General features: G+C 36.4%; 1 protein-coding gene across 3 annotated transcripts in view; it reads right to left on the bottom strand.

Annotated features, from left to right (window-relative positions):
• Positions 1–2,835: 2,835 nt before the first annotated feature.
• Positions 2,836–26,036, bottom strand: part of Trdn (triadin) — a 394,997-nt gene continuing 371,796 nt past the window's right edge. For all 3 annotated transcript variants that reach the window (XM_052751301.1, XM_052751302.1, XM_052751303.1), the window contains 4 exons: positions 13,472–13,510; positions 9,878–9,916; positions 7,986–8,024; positions 2,836–5,129 (listed from right to left, as the gene is read on the bottom strand). In XM_052751301.1, coding sequence (XP_052607261.1) covers positions 4,990–5,129; positions 7,986–8,024; positions 9,878–9,916; positions 13,472–13,510 — 257 coding nt within the window. In that variant the 3' untranslated portion in view covers positions 2,836–4,989. The remainder of the gene's footprint in view (positions 5,130–7,985; positions 8,025–9,877; positions 9,917–13,471; positions 13,511–26,036) is intronic.

The raw sequence follows: 26,036 nt of genomic DNA, 5'->3' as shown, positions 1-26,036 counted from the left end.
AGAGTAGAAAAGAAGCTGTGTAGACAGAGAACTGACTTAGAAGAATAAAGTGAGTGGACTAGAGTTTTGTGTACGTAGGTTCATTTGAGAATCCTTCAGATTAATTCTCGTTGCTGGTAGCATCTTTTCTGGAACCCTGGGAAAAGACTATTAGAGGCTGGACCCCAATAGCCTCTAATAGTGAAGGATAGTCTCTTGCCATTGGTTTACATACACTTCATGAAAATGTCACAAAACAGTGGTTCTTTTAAAAATAAAATCCGTTTGCCAGTGACAATGTTCCCGCCTTTGTGTTTGGCTTTAACAGTTCTGATTTTCACTTGTTACTTTTGTTCATGCTACACAACCACACTAGGTTTTCAGTATAGGTCACATCCAGATCATTGAGTACCCAAACTAGAGAAGTTGAACAGTTTGGACAACATCACCGTACCGGGTGCTTTCTCACCAAGAGATGAAGGTTCTTATTCTGTGGAGACTTTCATTTTCATTTGAAGTACAGAGGAACAGGGATGATCAGTGATCAATGTTGGTCCTAGCATCACAGTCACAGGCTCTCTGTGCCAGGGGTTCTTTGCCACAACAATTTGATCTCAAATCAGAGGCATGGGTTAGTCTACTGGTAAGAGGGCAGGCTATGTAAGTGGGCTCTGGATACACTAGGCAGAAAAGTGAAAAAAACAGCATGACTTGATTCAGGTCGGTAGTCATTGATACCAGCTCACAGACAGAGATATTGGTGATACCAAGTCTTGAAGGCTAAAATGGCTATGCAAGGAATTTCCCTCTTGGCTCTCACCACTTTGTAAATATGTTCTCCCCACTGGGACTGGTATGATTCTTAACTGTGAATTAGCAATGACTCACTTAATTCATTCTGAGTTTTTTCTCTACAGCTCAATTGCATTTTATACTATATAGATATTTAATTTTAGGCTGTATCTTTGGTATCTTTGGAGAAACAGTAACTAATTTAAAGAGACTTATTACTTCCTTTCGATTTGGGGAAATTATTGGGGCTTTTCACTGCAATGACTAATGATATTTTTATATAGTTAAATAGCTTGTGGGAACTACTGCTCTTTATTCTGTGCACAAAGGAAAAATACCTACAGGAATAGCTGGATGTCTTATGTATGATTAATGAAGGTAAAGGAACAAGAGAACATTGACATAACGCTAAAGGCAATTCAGCAAGAGGAGTTCTTGGAAAGTTGTTCCAAGTTCCTGTGTCTTCAATAACAAAAAGAAATAAGTCTTCCAGTAACAAAAAGGAAACTTGAGTAATATAAGGATACCACATGGGGTCATACAACTCAAGAAAGATACGGACAGACTAGAAAAGATCCGAGCTCACAGTGCAGTTCTTCTAGTAAGGAGATGTCCTTATCCTCTGTGTGTGTGTGTGTGTGTGTGTGTGTGTGTGTGTGTGTGTGTGTGTGTGTGTATTTTGAGACAGAGTTTCTCCACATATACCTGGCTATCCTGAAACTTGCTCTGTAGACCAGGTTGGCCTCAAACTCAGAGATTTGCCTGACTCTGCCTCCTGAGTGCTGGAATTAAGGGCATGTGGCACCACTGCCTAGTTTCCCTAACCTCTCTAAGATCCAATCTTTTTGCTTCAGATGATGATGACTAAGGAACATGGCAGGCATTCTTCAGCTTTTGAGCAGAAGAAAATGAGTCTTTGCACACAAGGTTACAATACGGATTGTAATTCATAGGACAGATTTGAAGGATGCTAGAAAAATCGTCAACAGTCATTGAGAAACACCCACAGACCAGAGAGATGGTTCAGCAATTAATCGCACTTGGTGCTCTTTCAGAGGACCAGAGTTGGATGGCCAGCATCTGCAATGGGCAGCACACAACATCCTGTAACTTCAGCTTTCGGGAATCGAAGGTCCTCTTCTGGTCTCTGCAGTACCATACTCACGGTTACACTACTTCACACAGGCACACAGATAATACAAATATAATTTTAAAATAATGCAAATTTTAAAGACCCTAAGAACTAGTCGAGGACATTTAAGAGTAAGAGAAGGTCCAAGGCCTACCTTTGAAATTACCAGTAACTTCCGGCATATCCACAGGTATCTCTTCTTCTGAAACAATGGTTATGAAGGCTGGGTTCACCTTTAATTTTACTCACCATTAGTGAAGTAGAAATTAGACATGATTGCTACTGAACACATTTCTCACATTAATCTGGTTAAAAATAGTGATTTTTTTTTAAATGTCCTATTTTTTCTCTTGGAGTATTTTCTTTTTTCTGAAGATTTCAGCTTGGCTAGATGAATTTTTAATTTTCTACTTGCAATATTTGTTATTCTTCTTGCCTTTTTATTCAGCAAGATTACTCAAAGAAATAGGCAGAGTTCATAAATATGCAATAACCATTCTGAAGTATTTACCTTAAGAGTTTAGACAAGGAAATATCATAATGAGTCCACAGAAGGCCCTTTTCATGAAGAAAACACACAAAATTACTTTTGTTACATTTGAATTATGATTAACAGAATATCCATGACTGTAGAGAAATAAGAAAGCATGGGCTAAAAGAAGTGTTCTTATTTCCTGTATACTTTCAAATATCAAGATGGAGTGAAAGATGGGAATATACAGGGCTGGGCAGGGTAGCTCACATCCTCTAGACAAAGCTAAAAATGTAAGCAGTCACCTACACATTTGGGCCAACAAAGCATAAACCATGGAGGAAATTTTAAAATGGAGAATTAGCTATTCATGCTTTTTCTTTTAAAGATACAAACCATTAAACTCAAAAAGGCCAGAAATATTTTATTGATGTAAAGATACAAACAGATGATAGTTGAGATGATATTTTCAAATTATAATCATCATTGAAATTTTAGACAAACTTTAACAATTATTGTTAATGTTAATTGCACCATAATTGGTTTCTCTAAATCTACAATTGCATTTAAATAGCATCTGTTAATTTTTTATCAATTTGTTTCATAAAGAAAATAGACGATGATATTTAAAAGTCCATGGAGATAAAATTAGTGTCATCTCCAAAAACAAAATTTCAGAAAATGTTTTCAAACATATCCATATTAAGACACCTATCTGTCTCCACAGTAAATCTGTGAAGCATTGAGCTGTTTGTTTTGATGCTTCTCCTTTACACATGGAGATACAGATTCAGTCCTTTTAGTAAATTTTCCAATGTCATCTACTGTGCCAGAATAGCACTAAGTAAAATCTATTGCTGTATTTTGTTACACAGTATAGTACCTGACACAGAGTTGAAAGACTAAGCGCTTGGTACACAGTCACTGAAGGCTAACATAGTGGATAAACCATCCTGTTATGTGAATTTTAAAACAACTATCACATTTGCTCTCTCTTCCTTTATTCAGGAAATTGCATGGATGAAACTGCATCTAAAGGGAACACTTTATCCACTGTCCTCCTTGTAATTTTGAATTGCTGAATGAAGGGACTTTGCAAGATGGTACCATCTGCTCAGATGTGAAATGATGTATTTCTAGGTTTCCCTTCCCCTCCAAATGGTTCCATGAATCTAGTTCATTGTGGTGTTGGCTTTTGTGGTGTGAATTAAGTCTGTCAGCATCTGGTTAAAACTAACTTTCTTACAAAAGTTACTGATGTTCCAACATTAATGCTGAATATATAATCCACACCTTACCCGGGGATTGATAAAACTGACCTGTATTTTGGATCTCAAGAACTGTAGTTGGTTGCGTTGCTTGAAAACCAATCACATGGCTAGGTCATTCACTGAGTAGCTCAGTCAATGCTGAGTTGATGATAGTGCCAGAAATGGTAAGCCATTTCCTGAGCTAATTTGTCATAGGTTCAGCTGCAACTGGAAATGTGCTGAAAAATTACAGACACATTTTCTAAAGTTGATAAGAAAAGTTCATTAAAACTGAGTGTATCACCAGGAAGATGAACACTCTCAACTGTTATTTATAGTGATGGACATGGATGAGTAAGTTAAAAAATGCCATTAATTTAATTGGCATTAATGTCCAATTAGTCAAAAGAAAGTAAGACACCTCATGAACATATCTAGGACCAAAATGTCTCACTTGAACTTTTACAGCATTTGTATTGTTTTCAGTTGAAAAAGAAAACATTTAATTTTACAGAAAGAATGTATTGAGAAATAAAATTATGTTTGCCTTGGTCACGCATGATTATTGATTTATCTAAACCTTCACCCAGGTGATGTTTTCACTGGGACATAATCTGGAGACATGTGATAATTTCACATCTCCTCATTCCCGTATTAAATGAATGATTTGCTAGACATGCTTTACTACAAGTACATGTCCACATGTCTAAATTGTAGCTCAAGACAAACCTCAAAAATAAGATTTGTCAAGCATCTGTTCCTTGTCATGTCCTGTCTGTCTGATACTTTGAGTTTTAAGAATGTGACAAGGGACTTACAACACTCTGGTGTAAGTCATAACTGTTGTAGAACCTTGCCACAACTGAACTAGAAACAGACACGAATATAATGATGCACATAGGTCTTTGAGTAAACTGAGTTTACTCCCATGATTCAGAAGAGCAACTTTTATTCACGCTCCTCTACCATTTACACCTAGAACATAGTCTGTTACCACTTTAAAAACTACCTGAAGCCAGAAATTTCATTTTGTAATGGGCCAATTACCCAATTATATTTAGAAGACCAATACAAAATAAACTTTAATGGGTATACAACCATACAATGACTAGAAACAGCTAAATGTAAGTACCCGTCCCACAGCAGCAGACACACATGAAGATTCTTAAGCATTAGACCCTCCAACACATTTGCTTATTAGTCAACCCCTTTGTCCACACCATCTCTCTATGCCAGGCAGAAAGGTAGAATGTTTACAATGAAATCTCAGCATTGGATAGTTTCAATTGCCTGTGCCACTGTGGACTAAAGAGAAGATTCAATTTTCACCCCCTAATGCAGTTGTCAGGGTCATGCACGGGTGTCTATTGTCCTTGCTGTTTCTGTCCTGGAGAGTTGGGTTTCCCAGAGTTTTCTCCAGGACGTTGGGCAGGAGTGACAGGAAACTGAAATCCATAGCCATTGTATCCATCCAAGTAGACACATTGGAAGAAACTGATCGGATCTAAGGAAGAGAGCATGGTTTTGTTACAAGAAGGGCCTGCGCATCAGAAGAGCAGGTACACTGAGTTGGGCACCACAGTAGACTATAGTTAGCCTCTATGGCTCCTGGGGAGAACTAAACTTCATTATACCTTGGGTTGTTCAAGCATAAAATCAAAACAACAGAAATCAGGATGGGGATACTGAGAAAAGTAAATAAACCAACATAGGGTATGTGTGTGTGTGTGTGTGTGTGTGTGTGTGTGTGTGTGTGTGTGTGTGTGTATGTGATAATGTCCCAGAGAGTCTGTGAGCCCTAAAGTAACGAATTGTTCCATTTATCTTAATTCTGAAGGTATGAGCTCTGCTGAGACAGCGTACTTTATTCTTCCGGCAATGCCCAAACCCAGGCCCCTCAAGCATAGAAGAACACAGGAAAGTGAAATGAATGTAGGACAGGGCCAATGAGATGACTCAGTGGGTAAAGGTGCTTGCTGTCAATCTTGACTACCTAAGTTCAAGCCCCATAACCCACATGATGGAAGGGGGAATCAACTCCTAATGTAGTATCTTCTGACACCCACACACTAGATGCCTATCGCCCACCTCCACCTAAATGAATAAATTTGTTTTTAAAGAGTGCAGTGCAAGATATTCCGTGAAGCGATGGGCAGAACCTGAGCTCTGGACGTTAAACCGGGTCACCTTGGAGGCAGCTGTGCTGAGATGCAACACTTCTCCTATAATCACAGACAAAGTTATTGACCCTTTACTCTTTTCCAGCCTATCCTTGTATATTATTGCAAACAATTGCAGACATTTTGCAGAAGGCCAGGGAAGAAAAGGCCAGATTTGTATGAATGAAATGAAGCATGGGGGAAAGAAGCTGAAAGAAGGAATAATACCTCTTAGGCTAGCCTCCCAAATTCCTTTTGCCTCAGCCTCCCAAGTTCTGAGGTTATAGGCATGAGTCACACTGAGGGTATCTTCAGATTCGAGTGCTTAGAGGCTGTCCAGCCTCAATAACCAGGTTTTCAGAAATTAACCTGCTTGCCCTTTTGTTCTGCTTTGGTAGCACAAATCCTCTTCTCCCAAAGCTGCAGAGACTGTAACAGTGAGTGTGCATTAGATGGAAGTAACAAAGAAGCTGTTGGAGTCAGAGAGAAATAACAGCCCTGACACTAAAATGCAAGGGCCTCTTCATGAAAGGTCGGTCTGTTCCATTTGAGCCTTAGCAGATTCCGGTGCTGTCCTGACATATGCATCTAACTCCAGTTGAAAGAGCTATTAATAAAAATATCACTGGTTCCAAAAATTTTAGAACCTACATTAAAGGCTCCTGAAGACAAGGATATAAAACTACTGTTAAGGTAAAAATGGGAAAATGCTTTGATATAATAAATTCCAAGAGTGAAGATTACTGAAAAATACTTGAAAAATATTTAACGTATTTATTTTTATTAAATTTTATTTTGTTTTGTCTTCAAGGAAATATTTTTGCTCTGTAACAATGGCTATCTTGAGTTACTTAGTATGTGTCCCAGGATGGCCTTGAACTCATAGCAATCACCATGCCTCAGCATCTAGAGTGCTAGTAGTAGAAACTGTGCCTGGAGACTTTCAATTCCATTTCTTTTTATGTTGAAATAATTTTAGATTCACATGCAATTGTAAGAAACGATACAGAAATATTTCATGCATGTTCACCCAGTTTCTAACATAGGCAAGATAAACAGGAAATTAGTGGGCACAATCTACATATTGAATTTTCTTTGAATGCTTATTTATGAAATAAGCGAGTTCAACTATTGACGCAACTTAGTTGAAAATTATTAACAGTAGTTTATCAATTGGGATAGTGTGAAAGCATGGATAATAATTGCTTCTTCATGAATTTTGCAATGGTATCTGAAATAATTACATCAAGACTGCTTATACTCCTGTATTTCTCACAGTCTGATTGTATGAAGCATTCCAGTGATCATCTTTTATGTGTTTCTGACATGTCAGTATCACCAGCAATGCTTGCAGCGTAGTAGGCATCCAAACCTCTCAATTAATAAACCACTTCAGCAAATTTCTGCAGAAGGCATGGAAGAGACCATGCACATCCTATAGGAATTATTTTCTCAGATACATATTCAGTTCTTTACTTTAAAGCATTATTTGTGATGACCTTGCTGGTCATCATTTTAAAACTGCCTCTTCTATTCTGCCTGGTGAAGGTTTAATTTGTATATATATAGATATCCATATATCCATATGTGTGTGTGTATCCATGATTTACTGCTTTAACATAGGAAAAAATTCTAATTTGGAAGCACTGGGATAATGATAATTTTGAGCACCAAGTTTTACAACTGCATGTGAATACTGATTGGATTCTAGAATCAAGGATCCCAGAGATTGTCTGCCAAAAGCTTGCCAGGTATCCAGGGATGTCAAAAGGAAATTTGAATCTTGGGAATGAATTTCCAAGCAACTGAATTGCTGAAACCTATTTTTATATTTTAACAAAAATTGATTTAAAGAATTTCAGCACCTCACTTCTACTGTTCTGTTATATAGCAGACAGGAACTCACATTTAAGCAAGATTCACCTAGAAAGCCCAGGATCAGAATTGTACAGAATGGTTTGTGATAAATGCCACTTCAATCATTACTTAGAGTTATCCAACTCTGCACTTCTTTCCTGACACGAAAACGACAAGTTTCTCTTTGAAATATAAATGGTTCACTTTAAGGTCATTCTTCAGGCCAGTTTTAAAAATCTTTTTTCTTTAATTACTGTTCTTGGGAGGCTCTCAGTTTAAATTTCTAAGTAGTATCTACATTATTGGAGGAGTTAGTTGTTTTTTGAATTTAATTATAAACTTACTTTTTTGCTTCTTTGGGGAAGGTACCTCATCAGTTACTTCTAGAGGAGAAAAATTTAAAAGGTAAGTACTAATATGTGCAGAGATACATATGATGTACACGGTGTGAGTCTTCTATACATAAGCACAGTATTTTAGTGGCAGAAAATACCCTTCTTACACACCCGAGGTTTTTATTTAGATTCAATTCAACTTTCCTCATAAAAATGAATACCTAGGTAAAGAAACACGCTCTTGGCAACTGTATCAACAGGAAGGCTGGCCCTTTTGGTTGGGGTGCTAATGGATGGGGATGAACTGGCATGTGCTCATTTCTTAAGATGTGGTCTTTGATGCTCAGGTATAAAAATTGTAAAGGTAGTATCTACATAAATAATTCTGACTCTTTATGTACTGGAGGGTTTGCAGTTTTCTTTCATTATTTCAAATTATCACATAGACGCTTTTAACCAATGGTTACTCTAGTGCACTATGGGAAAACAGAATTCATCCTTTCTGGGTTTCGCTGTTCTTTAGTTGAGTCATTCATTACTTATCTTTTGCTGTCCCCACTTTATCACAATTGCTCCATTCTGCTCTGGTATGCAATTGAGATCTAGTTTTGAAAACATGGTGATGGTATGTGGTACTTGTCTTATTTCACTTAACACAATGACTTTCAGACCCTTCCGTTTTGCTGCAGATAGCAGCTTACAGGTTTTTTTGTTTGTTTTGTTTGGTTTGGTTTTTGGTTAAATAATAACCCATTGTGTATATACGCCAAAATTCTTGTACCTCTCATTTACAAACAGGCATCTGTGTTCATTCTGTGCTATGGCTGTGTAAACAGTGCTGTAATTAATATGGAAGTGCAGGTATCATGTTGTGATAATAATGATTTGTTTCATTTGAAGATATATTCAATAGTGGAAGTGATAGATGATGTATTAGGTCTATTTTTAGTTTTAAAAGGAATGCTTGTATCTTAAATTGCTAAATCAATTGACATTCTCACCAATTATAAAAATGACAATTGATACATTTTCCAGTAACACACTTTAATACAAGATTAAACCTAAAATTTGTTTTGCAAGACATGGGTATCCATTTATCTTACTGTCTTTTTTCAAAGCAATGCTTTTTACATTTTTAATGAAGTCCAAGACCAGTTACAGAACATATATTTCATAGCAAGAAGAAATCTTGGACAACTTTTACTATTCACAGAATACGAGCAGAACGTAAAATGAGTGTGTTGTAGTCCAAAGTCAGAAGCTAGGAGCTCTTCAGCAAACAACAATGACAAAAACTGACCAAGCTAGTTCCAATTCTCACTTTCCAGACAGAGACATTTGGAAATGTTTGGTTTAGATTAGACATCTGGAGGTAGCAAGTTTTTCTGAGTGCATGCACTAAGTATATGTGTGTGTGTGTGTGTGTGTGTGTGTGTGTGTGTGTGTGTGTGTGTGTGTATGTGTGTGTGTATGTGTCTTTTCTAGTTCCTATCTTCCCTCCCTTACTTCTTTGTTTTTTCCCTTTATGAGAAGGCTGTTGCTACTGGTGACTTTTTTCTTAATTAGGAGCAATTCTTGACAAAATAATAGGTTTGCACTCAATGAAGTGATAATTTTGTTATCATTAAACATGATAATCTTAAAGAACATTTCTACAGATTAGACAATAAATGTATCTGATTATTATATGTAAATAATGTCCATCCAACTCTTCCTCAATATTCAAGGAAATGAATAGTTGGTAAAAAATATGGAACTATTAAAAAATAAATCTACCACATAGATGTTAATAATTATAGAAAGAGATCGAAAACATTAAACTAAAACACACAGACAATAAAAAGCAAAACATTGCGTCCTTGAGAGAAAATGTGGAAAGGAGCAGAATGCAACTGACTCACCTTTGTCTTTCTTTGAAACTGGTGCATCTTTGGAATCTTCTAGAATACAAAAATAAAAGTAAATCACATTCTAAATGCTTTTTGTTGCTCAAGGGAAAATGCTCTACTTAAGGTATTTTTTTTTTTTTTTATGAGTTGTAGGTCGCTAATCTAAATGCAGCATCTAAATCAAGCATTCTGACTTGGGAAATGGGTTTAAAGGGGGCAACACTGAGCTGTTCCAAAGCAGAGAGACAAAGTACAGGACATATCACATCAAAGTACAGGACATATTACATCAAAGTACAGGACACATCACATCAAAGTACAGGACACATCACATCAAAGTACAGGATATATCACATCAAAGTATGGGACACATCACATTAAAGTAAGGGACACATCACATCAAAATGTTTCTAAGCAACAAAGCAAACAGATAAGAGAATGAAAAGACAACTTATAAAATGAGATAAAATATTTGTAAACCATATACATAATAGAAGATTAATATGTAAAATATGGAAGTCATATGCCTAGAGAGAAAAAGATAGCCCAATTATAAGTATCCATAAAAGGTATACACATTGTCAAAAGATACATACAAATGTGGTCAATAACTATGTCACAATTCACAGACCCAGAGAGGCTAGGTAATAAGGAAGGCTCAAAGGAGGACACTTGGATCTCCATGGGAAGGGGAAATAGAAGAGATTTCCTGGTTTGGACTGGGAACATGTGGGTTAGGAACTTGAGGGATCAGGTGGGGGAGGTGGGGGAAGAGTATAAAATAAATAAATAAATATTAAATATATTTATAAAAATAAAATAATTAAAGGAATATATAAATAAACATGATTCAGATATATATATATATATATTTAAAAAAATGAATTGTCACGGAAATAAAGTAACAATCATTGTAAGACATCACATGTCAAATTGACTATTATCAAATAATGTCAAATAAAGCAAGTATTAAGAGGAAAAGAAGCTTTTTTACTTTCTTGGTTGGAAATTAAATTGGTCTGGTCACCAAAGAAAATTTATGGAGTTTTTCAAAACCATAGAAAATGGATTTGTTATATAATATTCAGCAACTCCACCTGGGGGTTCATGTTCAGGGCATGCTCAGGCTCATCATGCATATGAAATTTTCTAAGATAGTGCCTGGAGAGATGGTTCAGTGGGTAAAGAGCTTGCAAGTATGAGAGCGTGGGTTTGGATGTCCAGAATAAACCTAACACGTGGTGGTGCAGATCTATCATCCTAGCCCTGGATGTGAGGAAACAGGAGGATCTCTGAAGCTTGCTGACAATCCCAAATCAATGAGCATCAGAGTCAGTCAGAAATCACACCTGAGAAGCTAACGTGGAGAGTTAAGTGGGAAAACACCTATCATAGACATGTAGCTTCAGCATACATGTGCATGCACCTGTAAGAATGCATGTGTACAGAAAAACACACATACAACCATAGCATGTGGACACACACACACACACACACACACACACACACACACACACACATTCTCTAAGACAACAGATTTTAATGTAAAATTCTTACTACAAAAGTTAATTGAAACAATCAGTATGTTAATCAGCTTAATGATCATAATTATATTTTGATTCATATGTATATTAAGCCATCAGACTGTACAACTTAAAATGTACAATTTTTCTTTACCAATTATACCTCAAAGAAACTAGAGAAAAAAGACATTAAATTTGAACTGAAACTCAAAGACATAAACAGTAACTCAGTTATATTTTGAAAATTACCATGTCTTTTATGCGTTCTGACTTGCAGGCACAAATGGAATCGTGTGGAAGAAAGTTTAAATCAGAGACAACACTAACACAATATACTGGAACAGTCTTTTGATTTTTCACTGCAGTCTTTTAGTACTTATAATTGTTTTTTTTTGTTTTTGTTTTTGTTTTTGTTTTTTTTTTTTTTTTTGATTTTTCGAGACAGGGTTTCTCTGTGTAGCTTTGCGCCTTTCCTGGAACTCACTTGGTAGCCCAGGCTGGCCTTGAACTCACAGAGATCCGCCTGGCTCTGCCTCCTGAGTGCTGGGATTAAAGGCGTGCGCCACCACCGCCCGGCTTATTTGCTTAAAGTTTACATGCCACATTTTAACTAATAAATGTGAAAGGGGTAAGGTAGGACAGTATTTGAATTTTGTCTAATAGAAAAAAAAAATGTGACCTCTAAGGTGAAACATTATTATAACATAAGAATAAAATGGAAAACAAAACAAAATTACTAGCACCATTTTTATAGTTTGTAATTAAAGGTTGAATTGACCTGTTTTAAAATTTATTATTTTGTCTTAGCTCATTTAAATACGGATGAAATGGCCATAATCTTAACCGGACTGATCAACAGCTATAAATAAAGGAAATCTACAAATGGTGAGATGATATTTGGAATAAGATAATGTGTATCTTTTTGAAAATGATGCCAGACTATCTAAATGAGGAAAAATAACTGACTTTTTTAAGGAATTTGTATATGTATACAAATTTCTGTACAAACACAAAGTGGTACAAAGATCTCATCCATAGAAACATACATAAGAGTTTGTATGTTATAACATACTCAACCACTAATTCCAAGTAGAATAAAATCTTAACTATATTCTTCAAACATTTATTTCTATTATGTGTATATTGTATCTGTGTATGAGTGTGTACGTATGAGCACATGTCTCCATATTTCCATTGTTTATTCCTTAGAATAGTGTCATCAAGTGACTTTTTAATCTTAAGGAGAGTTTGAAGACTCCAGAGAGCTTTTGTTTATATAGATAATACATCCACTGGTAATTATGTTTGGAAAATAAAGCAAACATTTTAAAATACATTTTGAAAGAATCTCAAGCATATATTCTCTTAGAGCAATGATACATTTCTGTTTTGGCATTCTCTGGAGAACTCTAATGTATGTTCATCAGAACAAGGGAGTGGAAAAGGTTATAGGAGATGGATGCTAATATGAAAGTTTTATTTTCTTTTCTCAATATGTGTATGTGTGTGTGTGTATGTATGTGTGTATGTATGTATATATGTGTGTGTGTATGTGTGTGTATATGTGTGTGTTTGTAAGTGTGTATGTGTGTGTATGTATGTGTGTGTGTGTGTGTGTGTGTGTGTGTGTGTGTGTGTGTGTGTATGTGTGTGTGTGTATGTTCCAGGTCCTATCCTCCCTTTCTTACTTCCTTGTATTCTCATTATGAGAGGGCTTTTATTATAGGTGACTTTTTCTTAATTAAGAGTAATTCTTGATGAAATAGTAGGTTTGCCCTACTTCATAAAATTATCTTTAAACTTGATAATTTTTAAAGAATATTTCTGCAGATTAATCAATGAACGCACCTGGTAATTACTGTTAAATAATGTCCAGCTCGTTTTTTTCAGTATATCAGGAAATGCATAGTTTGTAAAAATACAATATTATTAAAAAATAATTCTACCACATAAATGTTGCCTAGAAATTCCAATAATTGTACAAAGAGGTTCAAAACATTAAATTAAACAAACAAGCAATGGGAAGAAAACCACTGCATCCTTGAGAGAAAATGTGTAAATGGGTAAAAAGTAACAAACTCACCTTTGTCTTTCTTTGAAGCTGATGTGTCTTTGGAATCTTCTAGAGAACAAAAATGAAAAGTAAATCAGTCTACAGCCTTTTTTTTGTTCGAAGGAAAACACTCTACTTAAAGATTTTACCAGTTATAGATCGCTAATCCTAAGTGCATCTTAGTTCAAGCATTCTGACTTGGGAAGCGGGTGTAGAGGGGCAGCACAGAGCTGCTTCCAAAGCAGAGGGACAAAGGACGGGACACATCATATCAGAGGATGGGATACATCACATCAAAACATTCTAAGCAACAAAGCAAACAATTCTGAGGTTAAAAAGACAACTTAAATGAGATAAAAATATATGCAAATCATATAGCTAATAGGAGATTACAAACAAGTAAGTCATATGCCTGGAGAGAAAAAAATAGCCCAATTAAAAATATCCATAAAATATACACACATGGTAAACAGTAACATAAAAATGTGGTCAATCTCATCAATTTTCATGGAAATGAATTAAAAATCATTATAAGTAAGCCGGACGGTGGTGGCACATCCCTTTGATCCCAGCACTCGGGAGGCAGAGACAGGCAGATCTCTGTGAGTTTGAGTCTAGCCTGGTCTACAGAGTGAAGTCCAGGACAAGCACCAAATCTGCATAGAGAAACCCTGTCTTGTAAACCCTCCCCCCCAAAAAAATCATTATAAGACATCACATTGCATGTCAGAATGACCATTATCAAATAATGTCAAATAATAACAAGTATTTAGAGAAAAAGAAACATGACAATTTGTGTTTGGATGCTCTAAATCAACATAAAAAATCAGGTGTGGTGGTACACATCTGTAATTCTGGCCCTGGGCATGGGAAAGCAGGAGGATCTCTGGAGCTTGCTGACATTCCCAAAACAATGAACATCAGGGTCAGTAAAAATCTTGCCTCAAAAGCCAAGGTGGGGGGCTATGGAAGAGAACACCTGAAATGGACCTGTAACTTCAACATGCATGTGCACATACCTGCACATACACATGTACACACAAAAAAACCCCACATCTCACACACACACACACACACACACACACACACACACACACACACACACACACATACACACACACACACACACACAATTCTCTAAGACAACAGACAGTAATGTAAAGTTCTTACTACAAAAGTTAACTAAGCCAATTAATATGCTAATTAGCTTAGGCATCATAATTATATCTTGATGCATGTGTGTATTAAACCTTCATGTTGTACATCTCCAAACATACAATTTGTTTTTACCATTATACCTCAACGAAACTAGAGAAAAATGACATGAAACTTTAATTAAACCTCAATTATATTTTGAAAATTACTTTGTCTTTTATGCATTCTGACTTGCAGGCACATATGGAATTGTGCAGATGTAATTTTAAATCAGACAACACTAATACAATATACTGGAGCAATCTTGACTTTCACTGCACTCTTTTAGTACTTGTTATTGTTTTATTTACTCAGAATTTGCATATTTTAACTAATAAATGGAAAAGAGGTAAGATAGGTCAGTATTTGAATTTTCTCGAATAGAAAAGAAATGTGACCTTCAAGGAGAAAGATTATTATGTAAAAGAACAAAACGGAAAACAAAATTACTAGCACCATTTTTATAGTTCGTAATTAAAGTTTGAATTGACCTGTTTTAAAGTTTATTCAAATGTTGGATTAGCTCACTAAATACTGATGATATGGCCATAATCTTAACCCAACTGATCTACAGCTATAAATAAAGGAAATCTGCAAGTGGTGACATGATGTTTGGAAGCAACGTAGTATGTATCTTTTGAAAACGATGCCAGACTATCTAGATGAAGAAAGAGATCTTCTTCCTTTAAGAATTAGTGTGCTTACATGAAATTTATGCACAAACTCAAAATGGTACAAGGTCCTCATCTACAGAAACATACATAACTGTTGGTAGGTTATAACATACCAAAAATTAAAACACTTATTCTCAGCAGTTCTTTCCCCCAGGATAAGCATAAATGAAACTTAACTATATTTTTAAAACATATTTTTATTCTTTTAACTTTGTGTCTGTGTGGGTGTGTGCATGTCAGTACAGTGCCTCTTGTAAGTGGTGCTCAACCTTCCTAATGCTGTGACCCTTTAATACAGTTCCTTGTGTTGTGGTGACCCCCAACCATAAAATTGTTTTTGTTACTCCTTCATAACTGTAGTTTCCCTACTGTTATGAATAGTAATGTAAATATCTGATATACAGGATGGTCTTAGACAACTCCTGTGGAAGGGTCCTTCAACTCACAATGGGATCATGAGACACAGGTTGAGAACCACTTCTCTAGAGCATGGCCGAACTCCTGAAGCTGGAGTTATAAGTGTTTGTGGGTTGTCTTCCTGATATGGTGCTAGGAACTGAATTCTGGTCCTCTTCAAGAGCATTAACTACACTTTAACTGCTAAGCCATACCACCAGTCCCCAAACCCCACTCTCATACTGGATATTGTTCAGAGCATGAGAAACCTTGGCACACTCAATCCTAAATGGGAGGTCTTCTTCAAATCTCTCTCCTCACAACTCAGGGAACTATGTGGAAGAGGAGGTGGAAAAATTTAAGAGCCAGGGTGGATGGGCGACATCAAGGAAACAGTGAGTTCCGGACACACATACAAACTCACGGAGTGTGGCTGCGTATAAAGGACCTGCACAGGTCTGGGTCAGGTGGGGTCTCAGCACTGAAAAGAAAGTGGCCATGAGCCACAATTCCGAACCCAGTATCTCTCACCAGTTAATGACCACTCACAGAGGAAAAAGCGTTTTCTCCAATGGAGTCTCACTGGATATGGAAACCACACTTAAGAGAGGACCCATGGCCAGCACGAGATGGCAAACACAAAATGAACGCAAGTGGTATTTTTGGAGTTTGTCTCGTAATGCTTTGTTTATTTATTTATTTATTATTAATTTTTTACCTTATTTCTTTTGCTTATCTATTATGGTTTCTTTTCTATTTATTTATTTATTTATTTATTTATCCATTCATTCATTAATTAATTCATTTATTTATTTATTTATTTATTTTTGGGTTCTTCGAGACAGGGTTTCTCTGTGTAGCTTTGTGCCTTTCCTGGAAATTACTTGGTAGCCCAGACTGGCCTCGAACTCACAGAGATCTGCCTGCCTCTGCTTCTGCCTCCTGAGTGCTGGAATTAAAGGCATGCGCCACCACCACCTGGCTCTGTTATGGTTTCTAACTTTGTGTTTTTATGGGTTTTCTGTATGGTGTGTGTGTGTGTGTGTGTGTGTGTGTGTGTGTGTGTGTGTGTGTGTTGTATATGTGTATGTTTTCCTGTATATGTGTTTTTTTTGTGCTTTGTATTTTACTTTCTTTGTTTCTTTGCCTTTCTTATTCTGGTTTGCTTGTTTTTCTATTGGACTGTTGGTTTTCCTAGGGAGGGAGAGAAAGAAAATGTGGTGCAGAGAATTTAGGGTGAAACAAAGGAGTGGAAACTGTGATGAGAATATACTGTATGAAATATGTATTTTCAATAAAAAATTTAAAATAACTGAAAGAGATTCAGATCTGCTTCCTGAGTAAAATCTAAGTCATGATGGAGGCAGGATAGCATAGGTTCTGTGAGGCTGATGAAGGAGACAAACTGAAGGCCCCATATGTTGGCAGTTAGGAGATTGCACACTTTATACACATATAACATACTTGTATATAATCTCCATATATTATCTGTACAAAGTGTTTGCTAAACAGACATATGTATGTTGTATGAGTTCAAGTTTTGGTTAGAATTTATTAGTCATAAAGAAATAGGCAGTCTAGCATCAGTGCCAGTGGGACATAGGGTGGACAATTATAAAACTTTTAAATTTTAAGGAGACAATTTTGTGTTGGTCCCATTAGTTTTATATTATCTAGAATAGTGATTCTCAGAGAGATTTTTTTTTAAAAATCTTAAAAAAGATTGAGGACTCCAAAGAACTTTTGTTTATATAGATAATATATTGGTAATTGATGTTTGGAAATTAGAGCAATCATTTAATAATTCATTTTGAAAGAATCCCAAGCATCTATTCTCTTAATGCATTGATGCATTCATGTATCATTAGGTCTCTGGAGAATTCCAATGTACATTTATCAGAATAAGGGGGTGGAAAATGTTATAGGGAATGGATGCTAGAAAGAAGGATTTTATTTTAGTCAATATGTCAATGTGTATGTGTGTGTGTGTGTGTGTGTGTGTATGTGTGTGTGTGTGTGTGTGTGTGTGTGTGTATGCATGTTCATGTTTCTGAGGAAGCAATTACATGTTGCAGGTTAAAGGACTACCTTGGGTTTCCCTCCACCCTTATCTGGGACAGAGTCTCTTGTTGAGTGCTGTATATGTCAGCCAGGTTATCTGGTGCATGAACTGACTCTGACCCATGTCTTACCATGGGAGACTGAGTGCACAAAAACATGCTACCAAGTCCAGTTTTTATGTGTGTGCTGGGGATCCAAGCTTAGTTCCTCCATGCTTGCCCAACAAGGGCTTGAGTTATATGTCACTTGAAAGAGTTAGGTGATTCCAAAGATCTGCTGAGCACACATTGAGAAGTGCTACTTCAAATACCAAACTGGATTTCTATATGATAGATAATGTATTATAAAAATAGATAATGTAATACAACATGTCAAAAGAAAGGGGACTATTTAAAAATAGGCATGATAAATTCCATCAAGCCAAAGTGTTTTAAAAAAAATAGCCAAGGAATTATTAGTTCTTAAATGAAGACATGCCTATGTAAATGTAATTATAAACAAAATTATGTAGAATATCAACAATAAAACAGACAACATAAAACTGGACTGTTCAAAGTACGAATTACTATATTGGGATGTATTCTTGACTTATGTATTTTATGGAAAGCCATTGAGGTGGTTAGTTTTATGTCAACTTTATATAAGCTAAAGTCATTTGAGAGGAGGGAACCTCCATTAAGAAAACATCTCCACAGTATCTGGCTGTAGGCAGGCCTATAGGGAATTTTGTTAACAACCTATTGATAAGGGAAAGCTGAGCCCATTGTGGGCTAGTGGTCCAGGGATCTACAAAAACACAGGCTGAGCAAGCTAGTAAGCAGGAACAAGCCAGTAAGCAGCACTCCTCCATAATCTCTACATTGGCTCCTGCCTTCAGGTTCTTGCCCTGTTTGAGTTCCCATCCCGACTTCTTTCAAGGATAGACTATGATGTGCAAGTATAAGCCAAATAAACCCTACCTTCCCCAACTTGCTTTTGGTCATGTTATTTCTTCATAACAATAATAAGCCTAAATAAAACAGCCATTAATATTCAATATTAATTATTGCCAATTAACTAATGCAAATTTCACATTAGAAGCCATATTTTAAATTAACTTGAAATATAACAAAAGTGAAATCCACATTGTTCAGGAGAGTTATCAGTTTCAAACTCTGTTAAAACAACTCCCGAGTTTGGATAACCAATTATCCAAAGCACAATTAATAACACTATTTGATGTGTGCAAATGGATTAATTAGGAACTTGTATTCACAGTATTCTCTTAGGTGATGTAAAGTTCAGATTTTCATCCTAAAGGTGAGACTTACCATGTGGATATTTCTGCATGATAGGTGTGTTTAGAATACTAAAACTAAAACAATTTGCAGAGTTTATTTTTTTTTAATTTACTCATTAAAAATACCTTTTCAGCCTGGCGGTGGTGGCGCACGCCTTTAATCCCAGCACTCGGGAGGCAGAGCCAGGCGGATCTCTGTGAGTTCGAGGCCAGCCTGGGCTACCAAGTGAGTTCCAGGAAAGGCGCAAAGCTACACAGAGAAACCCTGTCTCGAAAAACCAAAAAAAAAAAAAAAAAAAATACCTTTTCAGTAACATCAAAAAACTATAAATATTTTTTGCTATGCCAGGTACTCTATATATATGTTTTCATGGAAACTTAAAAATACACCTAAGAAATACATAGAAAATCTCAACTTCTTAAAAGACAACTGAGAAACAATGAAGACTGAAAATTAACTTTGCTGAAGTAACATAGAAAAGAGAGGCATGAGGCCATTTTCTCTAAATGTCTAGAGCCTCACTCTTCCCATCAACTTATTCTAAGTATTTATAGGAACCATCTCATTGACAATGGCTGTCAAGAAAGCACAAGAACTTGGGTAGTTAGAGATAAGAATGATAATTCCTAAAAAAAAAATATAATGATGGGACAAATTATGGTAAAGTTTACATCTATATCTTGGAGTTTCTACATCCTTTTGCTAAATAAAGAGCATCAACTTAAATCAATGTTCACTGAAAAGTTATTGGATTTTTCTCATATTAATGACCTATTCATTATAAGATTCTTTTGGGAAGCAATCTGGGTAGACATGAAAAGGAAGAATGACCCAAATCAGAAAGTCATTCTGTCGTTCAACAGTCAATGCAATGACTCAGGTAATAAACAGTAAGAAACAGCATTATTTGATAAGAGAACTAGACAGGAGAGAAGACACACTGATAGTCAAAACTCTGTTTGAGCTCTATGTCTAAGTGAAGAGGGAGCAAGACTCAGTGTTATAGGAGAAATTTCTTGGAGATTTGGAGAAATGGAAAGACTTAAGAAGGATGACATTATAGAAAAAGTCACAAATAACTATGAAGTTGAAAGAAGACTTCGGAGTACTGTTCAAGTGTAGACAGCAGGGTTAAGAGTCACAGTACGTGATTCTAATGAGGAGGAGGAAAGGAGGAAAGAGCACTGAAATTGGAATTTAGCCTCTAGAGCGTTGGTTCTCAACCTTCCTAATCGTGACCCTTTATTCCTCATGTGGTGACTCCCAACCACAAAATTATTTTCATTGCTATTTCATACCTGTAATTTTGCTACTGTTATGAAATGTAAATATCAATGTTTCTGATGATCTCAGGTAACCCATTTGAAAGGGTCATTCAATCCCCCCAGTAGATCATGAACCACAGGTTGAGGACTATTTCTTTAGGGGGAAATTACTAAGGAAATAGGTTGGCTTGAAACAATGTGATACTATAGAAGTCATGAAGGAAAAACATTTCTAAAAATGTGGTGGATCCACAGTGTATAGTGTTTCAGAAAGGTTAGACATGGCCACTCAGCTTTGTAACTTCAAATTCTGAAATGAAATTTAAATGAGGTATTTGAAGTAAGTGTGGGGTGAGTTGATCCAGATATGGGAAGTTAAAACTGATGGAATGGTAAGGGATCAATGAGAGATAGATGTCAGAAGTATGAGTACATGAAAACTCCAGGAAGCAGACATAGCAATGGGAATGGCACAGAAGAATAGGTGTACATCTGCATGGGCATAGGGGAGGGCATCCCTTAGGGCAGTGGTTCTCAACCTCCCCTAATGCATGACCCCTTAATACAGTTCCTCATGTTGTAGTGACCTCAATGTTAAAGTTATTTTCATTACTACTTCGTAACTCTCATTTTGCTACTGTTATGAATCATAATGTAAATCTGTTTTCTGATGGTCTTAGGTGACCCCTGTGAAAGGGTTGTTTGACCCTAAAAGAGCTGTTGCCTTAGAGTGAAAACAGAACATGCCTGACTGATAGTCAAAATGAGAATTGGTGTATAAAGGGATTTTTTTTTAGTTTGTTTGCAAATTTTTAAGGTAGTGTCGTGGAGCCCAGACTGGCCTCAAGATCACTATGTAACTAAGGCTGAGAATACGCTCTGATCCTTTAGACTCCACTTTCCAAATGATGGGGTTACAGGAGTAATCTACCATGCCCTGCTTTGAGGAAAAGTTTGAATGAGCATTTCCTGATTTGAGACACAGCGGGGGTGATGGCATGGTAGGATGAGCAAGATTAAGACACTGTAACTTGGAAAGATGATACATGCTAAGGAACTCATAGTGATAGCATAGACTGTTAATTTCATCTTCTCTATTTTAAATCAGCTATCTGTAGTGGGGACCAAAGTACCCAGAGGATAACTTAAAGAATGAGAAAGATGCATTTTGGCTCCTGGTTTCAGAGTTTTCCATCCATTATCCCTCAGCTTTATCATGCTGGGCTTGAGTAAGTTTGGGCATCAGAGTAGTATGAACATATGGAGAAGGATCATCACATTATGGTAGACAGGAGCCAATAAAAGAAAAGGAAATTTGTGTTATCTGAGTCTCTCATTTTCTCCCTTTATTCCCTGTGTGCATCTACCCCACAACATGGTGCTGTCGACATCTGGAACACATCTTCCTTGCCTGTCTGATCCTCTCTAACTGAATTCACAGAAACACCCAGACACATGCTTTACTAATCGCTAGGCACCTACTAATTTGGTCAAATTGGCAATCAAGATTAACCATCTCACGTTTTAAAATATATAATTTTCCTCTGTGATGTTCAGACAGCTCTGCATGTTCTTAGCAAACACAATAAATAAATAAAATCTAGCTAAATAATGCATGTATTTTGTACCCACACAGTTACTGTATCTTTTCTCTGCTAGCAATCTGTCTGGATAGCTGCAGTTCCAAGAGATACTCATTATTAAACATCTGGGAACCTCAGGCACAAACACAAAGGAAATTCAGCCTGGAGTTTTGTATTCCTCCCGGCTCCCATCACTTCATTAAATTCAACACATTGCTTTGTATTTTTAGGGCTATCCAATGTTTCAAATTATTTTTCAACTGACTTTCTGAATTGTGCATAAACAGGTTAATAGAATATTATATTCTATGAGTTTATATTTTCCCAAGAAATCCAATGCATCCACCATGATTCAAAGTAAGAGTTAGCAGATAAGTTTATTTTTAGCCCTCAGGTGTGAGAGGCTCCTCTTATACATTATATTATTCAAAATGATCATGCGATTTAAAGAAAATTAACTGCAACACTGAACAATAGGCACAGAATTCTTGAACTTGGCTCCAGGGAGTAATAAAGTATGCAGAGACAGCTCACATTTGGAATTTTGCACACATCACACAGTGAAGCCAAGGGTGTTAAATAAATGTATGTAGTCCTTTCAGAGTATCCACACTGTCACTCTTAGAGTGAGATGCTTGTCTTGAGGGCAATGTCAGAATAACTTAACGTCACCCATAAACAAATGAGGCCACACTGCTGTGACCCAAAGACTAATATGGAACAGTGGCAAACATCTCACCAAATGCACCTAACATAGAATTTCTCAGGGTCAGCAAAGAGGAGAGAGGTATTCAGAATGATATTCATGCAACCAGTACATAAAAGACTTCAGTCAAAGTGACTGTTCCATTGCTAACTCCTGGAACAAAGTGAATTCAGTTACACTTGTTCCAAAAGTTGAGATGGTTTTCAAATCTAACCTAAAAGGCAGGAAACATACATTCTTCCTAGTAATGCACTTGGTAATTTTACTCGTGTTGATACCAAAATGGAATCTGCCCCTAGCTGGAGAAGAAGCAGGTTTACATGAATGGTCACTACCACAGTCCTTATTATCACCAAATACCCACATGACTAAATGATCAGTGATCAGCATTATGCACCAAACCCTATTTATATACCTTACTATTTTACGTTAGTTGATCTTTCCAAATTTTGTAGAATAAACATCATTGCAATTCAAATTTTTAACGTAAGTTCAGAAATATGAAGTAATTTTATAGAAGTCCAGAAATATTAAGTAATTTTTCCAAATACATATAGCTTTTATATGAATATTTCTGAAGTTGAGGCCCCCAGTATCAGCAGCCACATTGTCCTATGAAACAGTTTGTAGAAATTTGATGTTAATTTCCTTATATCAAAATTTTTGATATCATGATTTTTCAACATTTTGTTCCAGTAATTATCCCCCTCAATTATTGAAATTTAGGATTTTATAATCAGCTGCTCTATCTTTTTAGTTATATAATTAGCTCATAAAATAGTATGAAGCTAAGACAGATGATGATTCTCCTTTTAATTTAGAAAAGCACTTGTTACTGCTCAGCTAATATCAGATGTGGGGAAAAATAAAAAATTTCAGGCATTATTAGTTCTGGTGATATGCTCAATTGCATACCCAAGAGCTCAACACAAAAGAGAAGACTTCCATTTTGTTGAGGTTTTGAGCTCAAAGTAGGGGAAAAGACCTCAGCTGATAAGAGGTGGGTTCTTGTGTTGTGCAGGATATACAAGAGTCTATTCATGTTAAAACTCACAAATTAAGCTTCAGTGTAGGGTATGGAGGCTGGGGTCTGTTGTTAAGATAGAATAGGGCAAGGAAATAAGAAAAATAGCAGTAACAGAAATTAAATCTTCTTCATCTCTTTCAAGGAAATGATAAAATAGATATACACCAAAATGCACGCAAAAAAAAATTAAATAGACCCACAAACACCCTTGGATGGAAACAATGGCTAAAACTCACAGTGAATCAAACCCGTGAAGGAGGAATTGGGGCAAACAATCAGGATTGTGAGAGAGTGGAGAATAGAAACTCTCAAAATGTGAGTCGATATCTTCCTGAGTAAATCACGCTGACTTGAGAGATCATCTGCTGAAGTGGGCAGGGCCTTGCCCACTTCAAAAATAAGAAAGCAAAAAGGACCACCCTGAGGGCTGAAACCACAGGAGCAAGCAGGTACCCCCCTTGACTTCTGGGAACCCACCAGCTGTAGCTCATTTTCGTGATGAGAACTCACCAAAGGTAAGAGACTCCTGAGCTTGTAATAAAAGTGTAGAAGGTAGGACAATTGAGACAAACAAGAAAAATGAGAGCAAACTGCCATTTTTTTTAAATGTATTTTTCCTGTGAGATTTTAGCTTATTTTCACAACGACTTTACAGCACACGAGCTTGGATTTTAGCACAAAATCCTTTGTAGTAGTCGATCATGTAGCTGTACCTCAGGTGATGTATCCACTCCACTGTTGAGGGCATGTGGGTTATTTCCAGTTTGGCCAATTATTAAGCTAGTTCTATAAATATTCATGCACAGCCTTTTGTGTGAACATGAGTTTTCATTCCTTTCACCCTCCAGGGAGGAAATGGTGAGGTTTTTAAAGTAAACCTGATGTTTATAAAAATAAAATGCTAAAGCAGTATCTATGATGTCAGGACCATTTTCATTCCCAATAGCAATTATAAAAGTTCCGGTGGCTAAAAACCCTGTCCTCATTTATTTTTTAGTGTTTTAAGATTTTCAGTGATTCCAGAGCATGTGAAGTGTTACATATGAGTGGATAAATCTGTATTTTATTAATATCTAGTGATGTTAAATATTTTCTTCTACTTAATGTTTACTTATACATACTCTTTGGCAGTTACTATTAAAGTATTTTATTTTGAATTTCTTAAAATTAATTATTAATTGTTGTGTCATATGTAATAGATATTAATTTCCTTGTGACAATCTCATATATATATACAAACTCATATATATATTATATATATGCTCATATATATTTACAATTTCAAGATTGGTCTTGAAATTACTATATAGGTGAGGATAACCTTGAACTTCTGGTTCTCCTACCTCTATCTCCTAAGTGCTGCAATTACAAGCATGTACTACCACAAAATGTTTATGTAGTATTGGGGATTGGACCATGGTTTCTTCACACTGAGCATTATACCAAGTTGCTCCCCAGCCCTGAATCACATACTACTAAAAACACAAATTCTTTTTCAAATGTGTGTTTCTCTTATATATTTAATCATTTACCTTCCCCAGGGTACTGAAGTAAACCTATAGTAGAGCAAAGATGTTGTAGAATATTATTGTGTTACTTTTGTTTATGTTGCATTTGTTTAACTCTGTGAAGCTCTGTTACTGTGCCTGTCTAGAACACATGTTGGTCTAATAAAGAACTGAATGGCCAATAGCAAGGCAGGAGAAAGGATAGGCAGGTCTGGCAGGCAGAAAGAATATACAGAAGGAAAAATCTAGAAGGAGAAAGGAAGAAGTAGCCAGAGAAGGAAGAGGATATCAGGGGCCAGCCACCCAGCTACACAGCAAACTGCAGAGTAAGAGTAAGAATTACAGAAGTGAGAATGGGAAAAGCCCAGAGGCAAAAGGTGGATGGGATAATTTATGTTAAGGAAAGCTAGCAAAAAAGGAGTCAAGGTGGTGGCGCATGCCTTTAATCCCAGCACTCGGGAGGCAGAGCCAGGCGGATCTCTGTGAGTTCGAGGCCAGCTTGGGCTACCAAGTGAGTTCCAGGAAAGGCGCAAAGCTACACAGAGAAACCCTGTCTCGAAAAACCAAAAAAAAAAAAAAAAAAAAAAAAAAAAGAAAGGAGCCAAGCTAAGGCTGGGCATTTATAAGTAAGAATAAGACTCTGTGTGTGATTTATCCGAGTACTAGTTAGTGGGCACCCAAAAGAGTAAAAACAACCAACAACACAAAGGCAGAGAGAAATGATAGCCTCAAAGAAAGAGAGAATATTTAAATTGGCCACAGAATTCTCCTGCCCTAACCGTAGACTAGAAATGTAATGGAATAATAGATTGAAAGCTTCTCTCAACATGCAAGTAGAGACCCAGTTTACATTGCTCTGTGCTTAATGACAACAGGCTTTTGGGCTGGAAATGGTAGAATT

This window comes from Peromyscus californicus, unplaced genomic scaffold, assembly GCF_007827085.1.
Source record: "Peromyscus californicus insignis strain IS unplaced genomic scaffold, ASM782708v3 Scaffold_22__1_contigs__length_63687245, whole genome shotgun sequence".
Taxonomy (NCBI): Eukaryota; Metazoa; Chordata; class Mammalia; order Rodentia; family Cricetidae; genus Peromyscus; species Peromyscus californicus.
The sequence above is the reverse complement of the archived record's forward strand: the minus strand, read 5'-3'. Positions and strand labels throughout refer to the sequence as shown.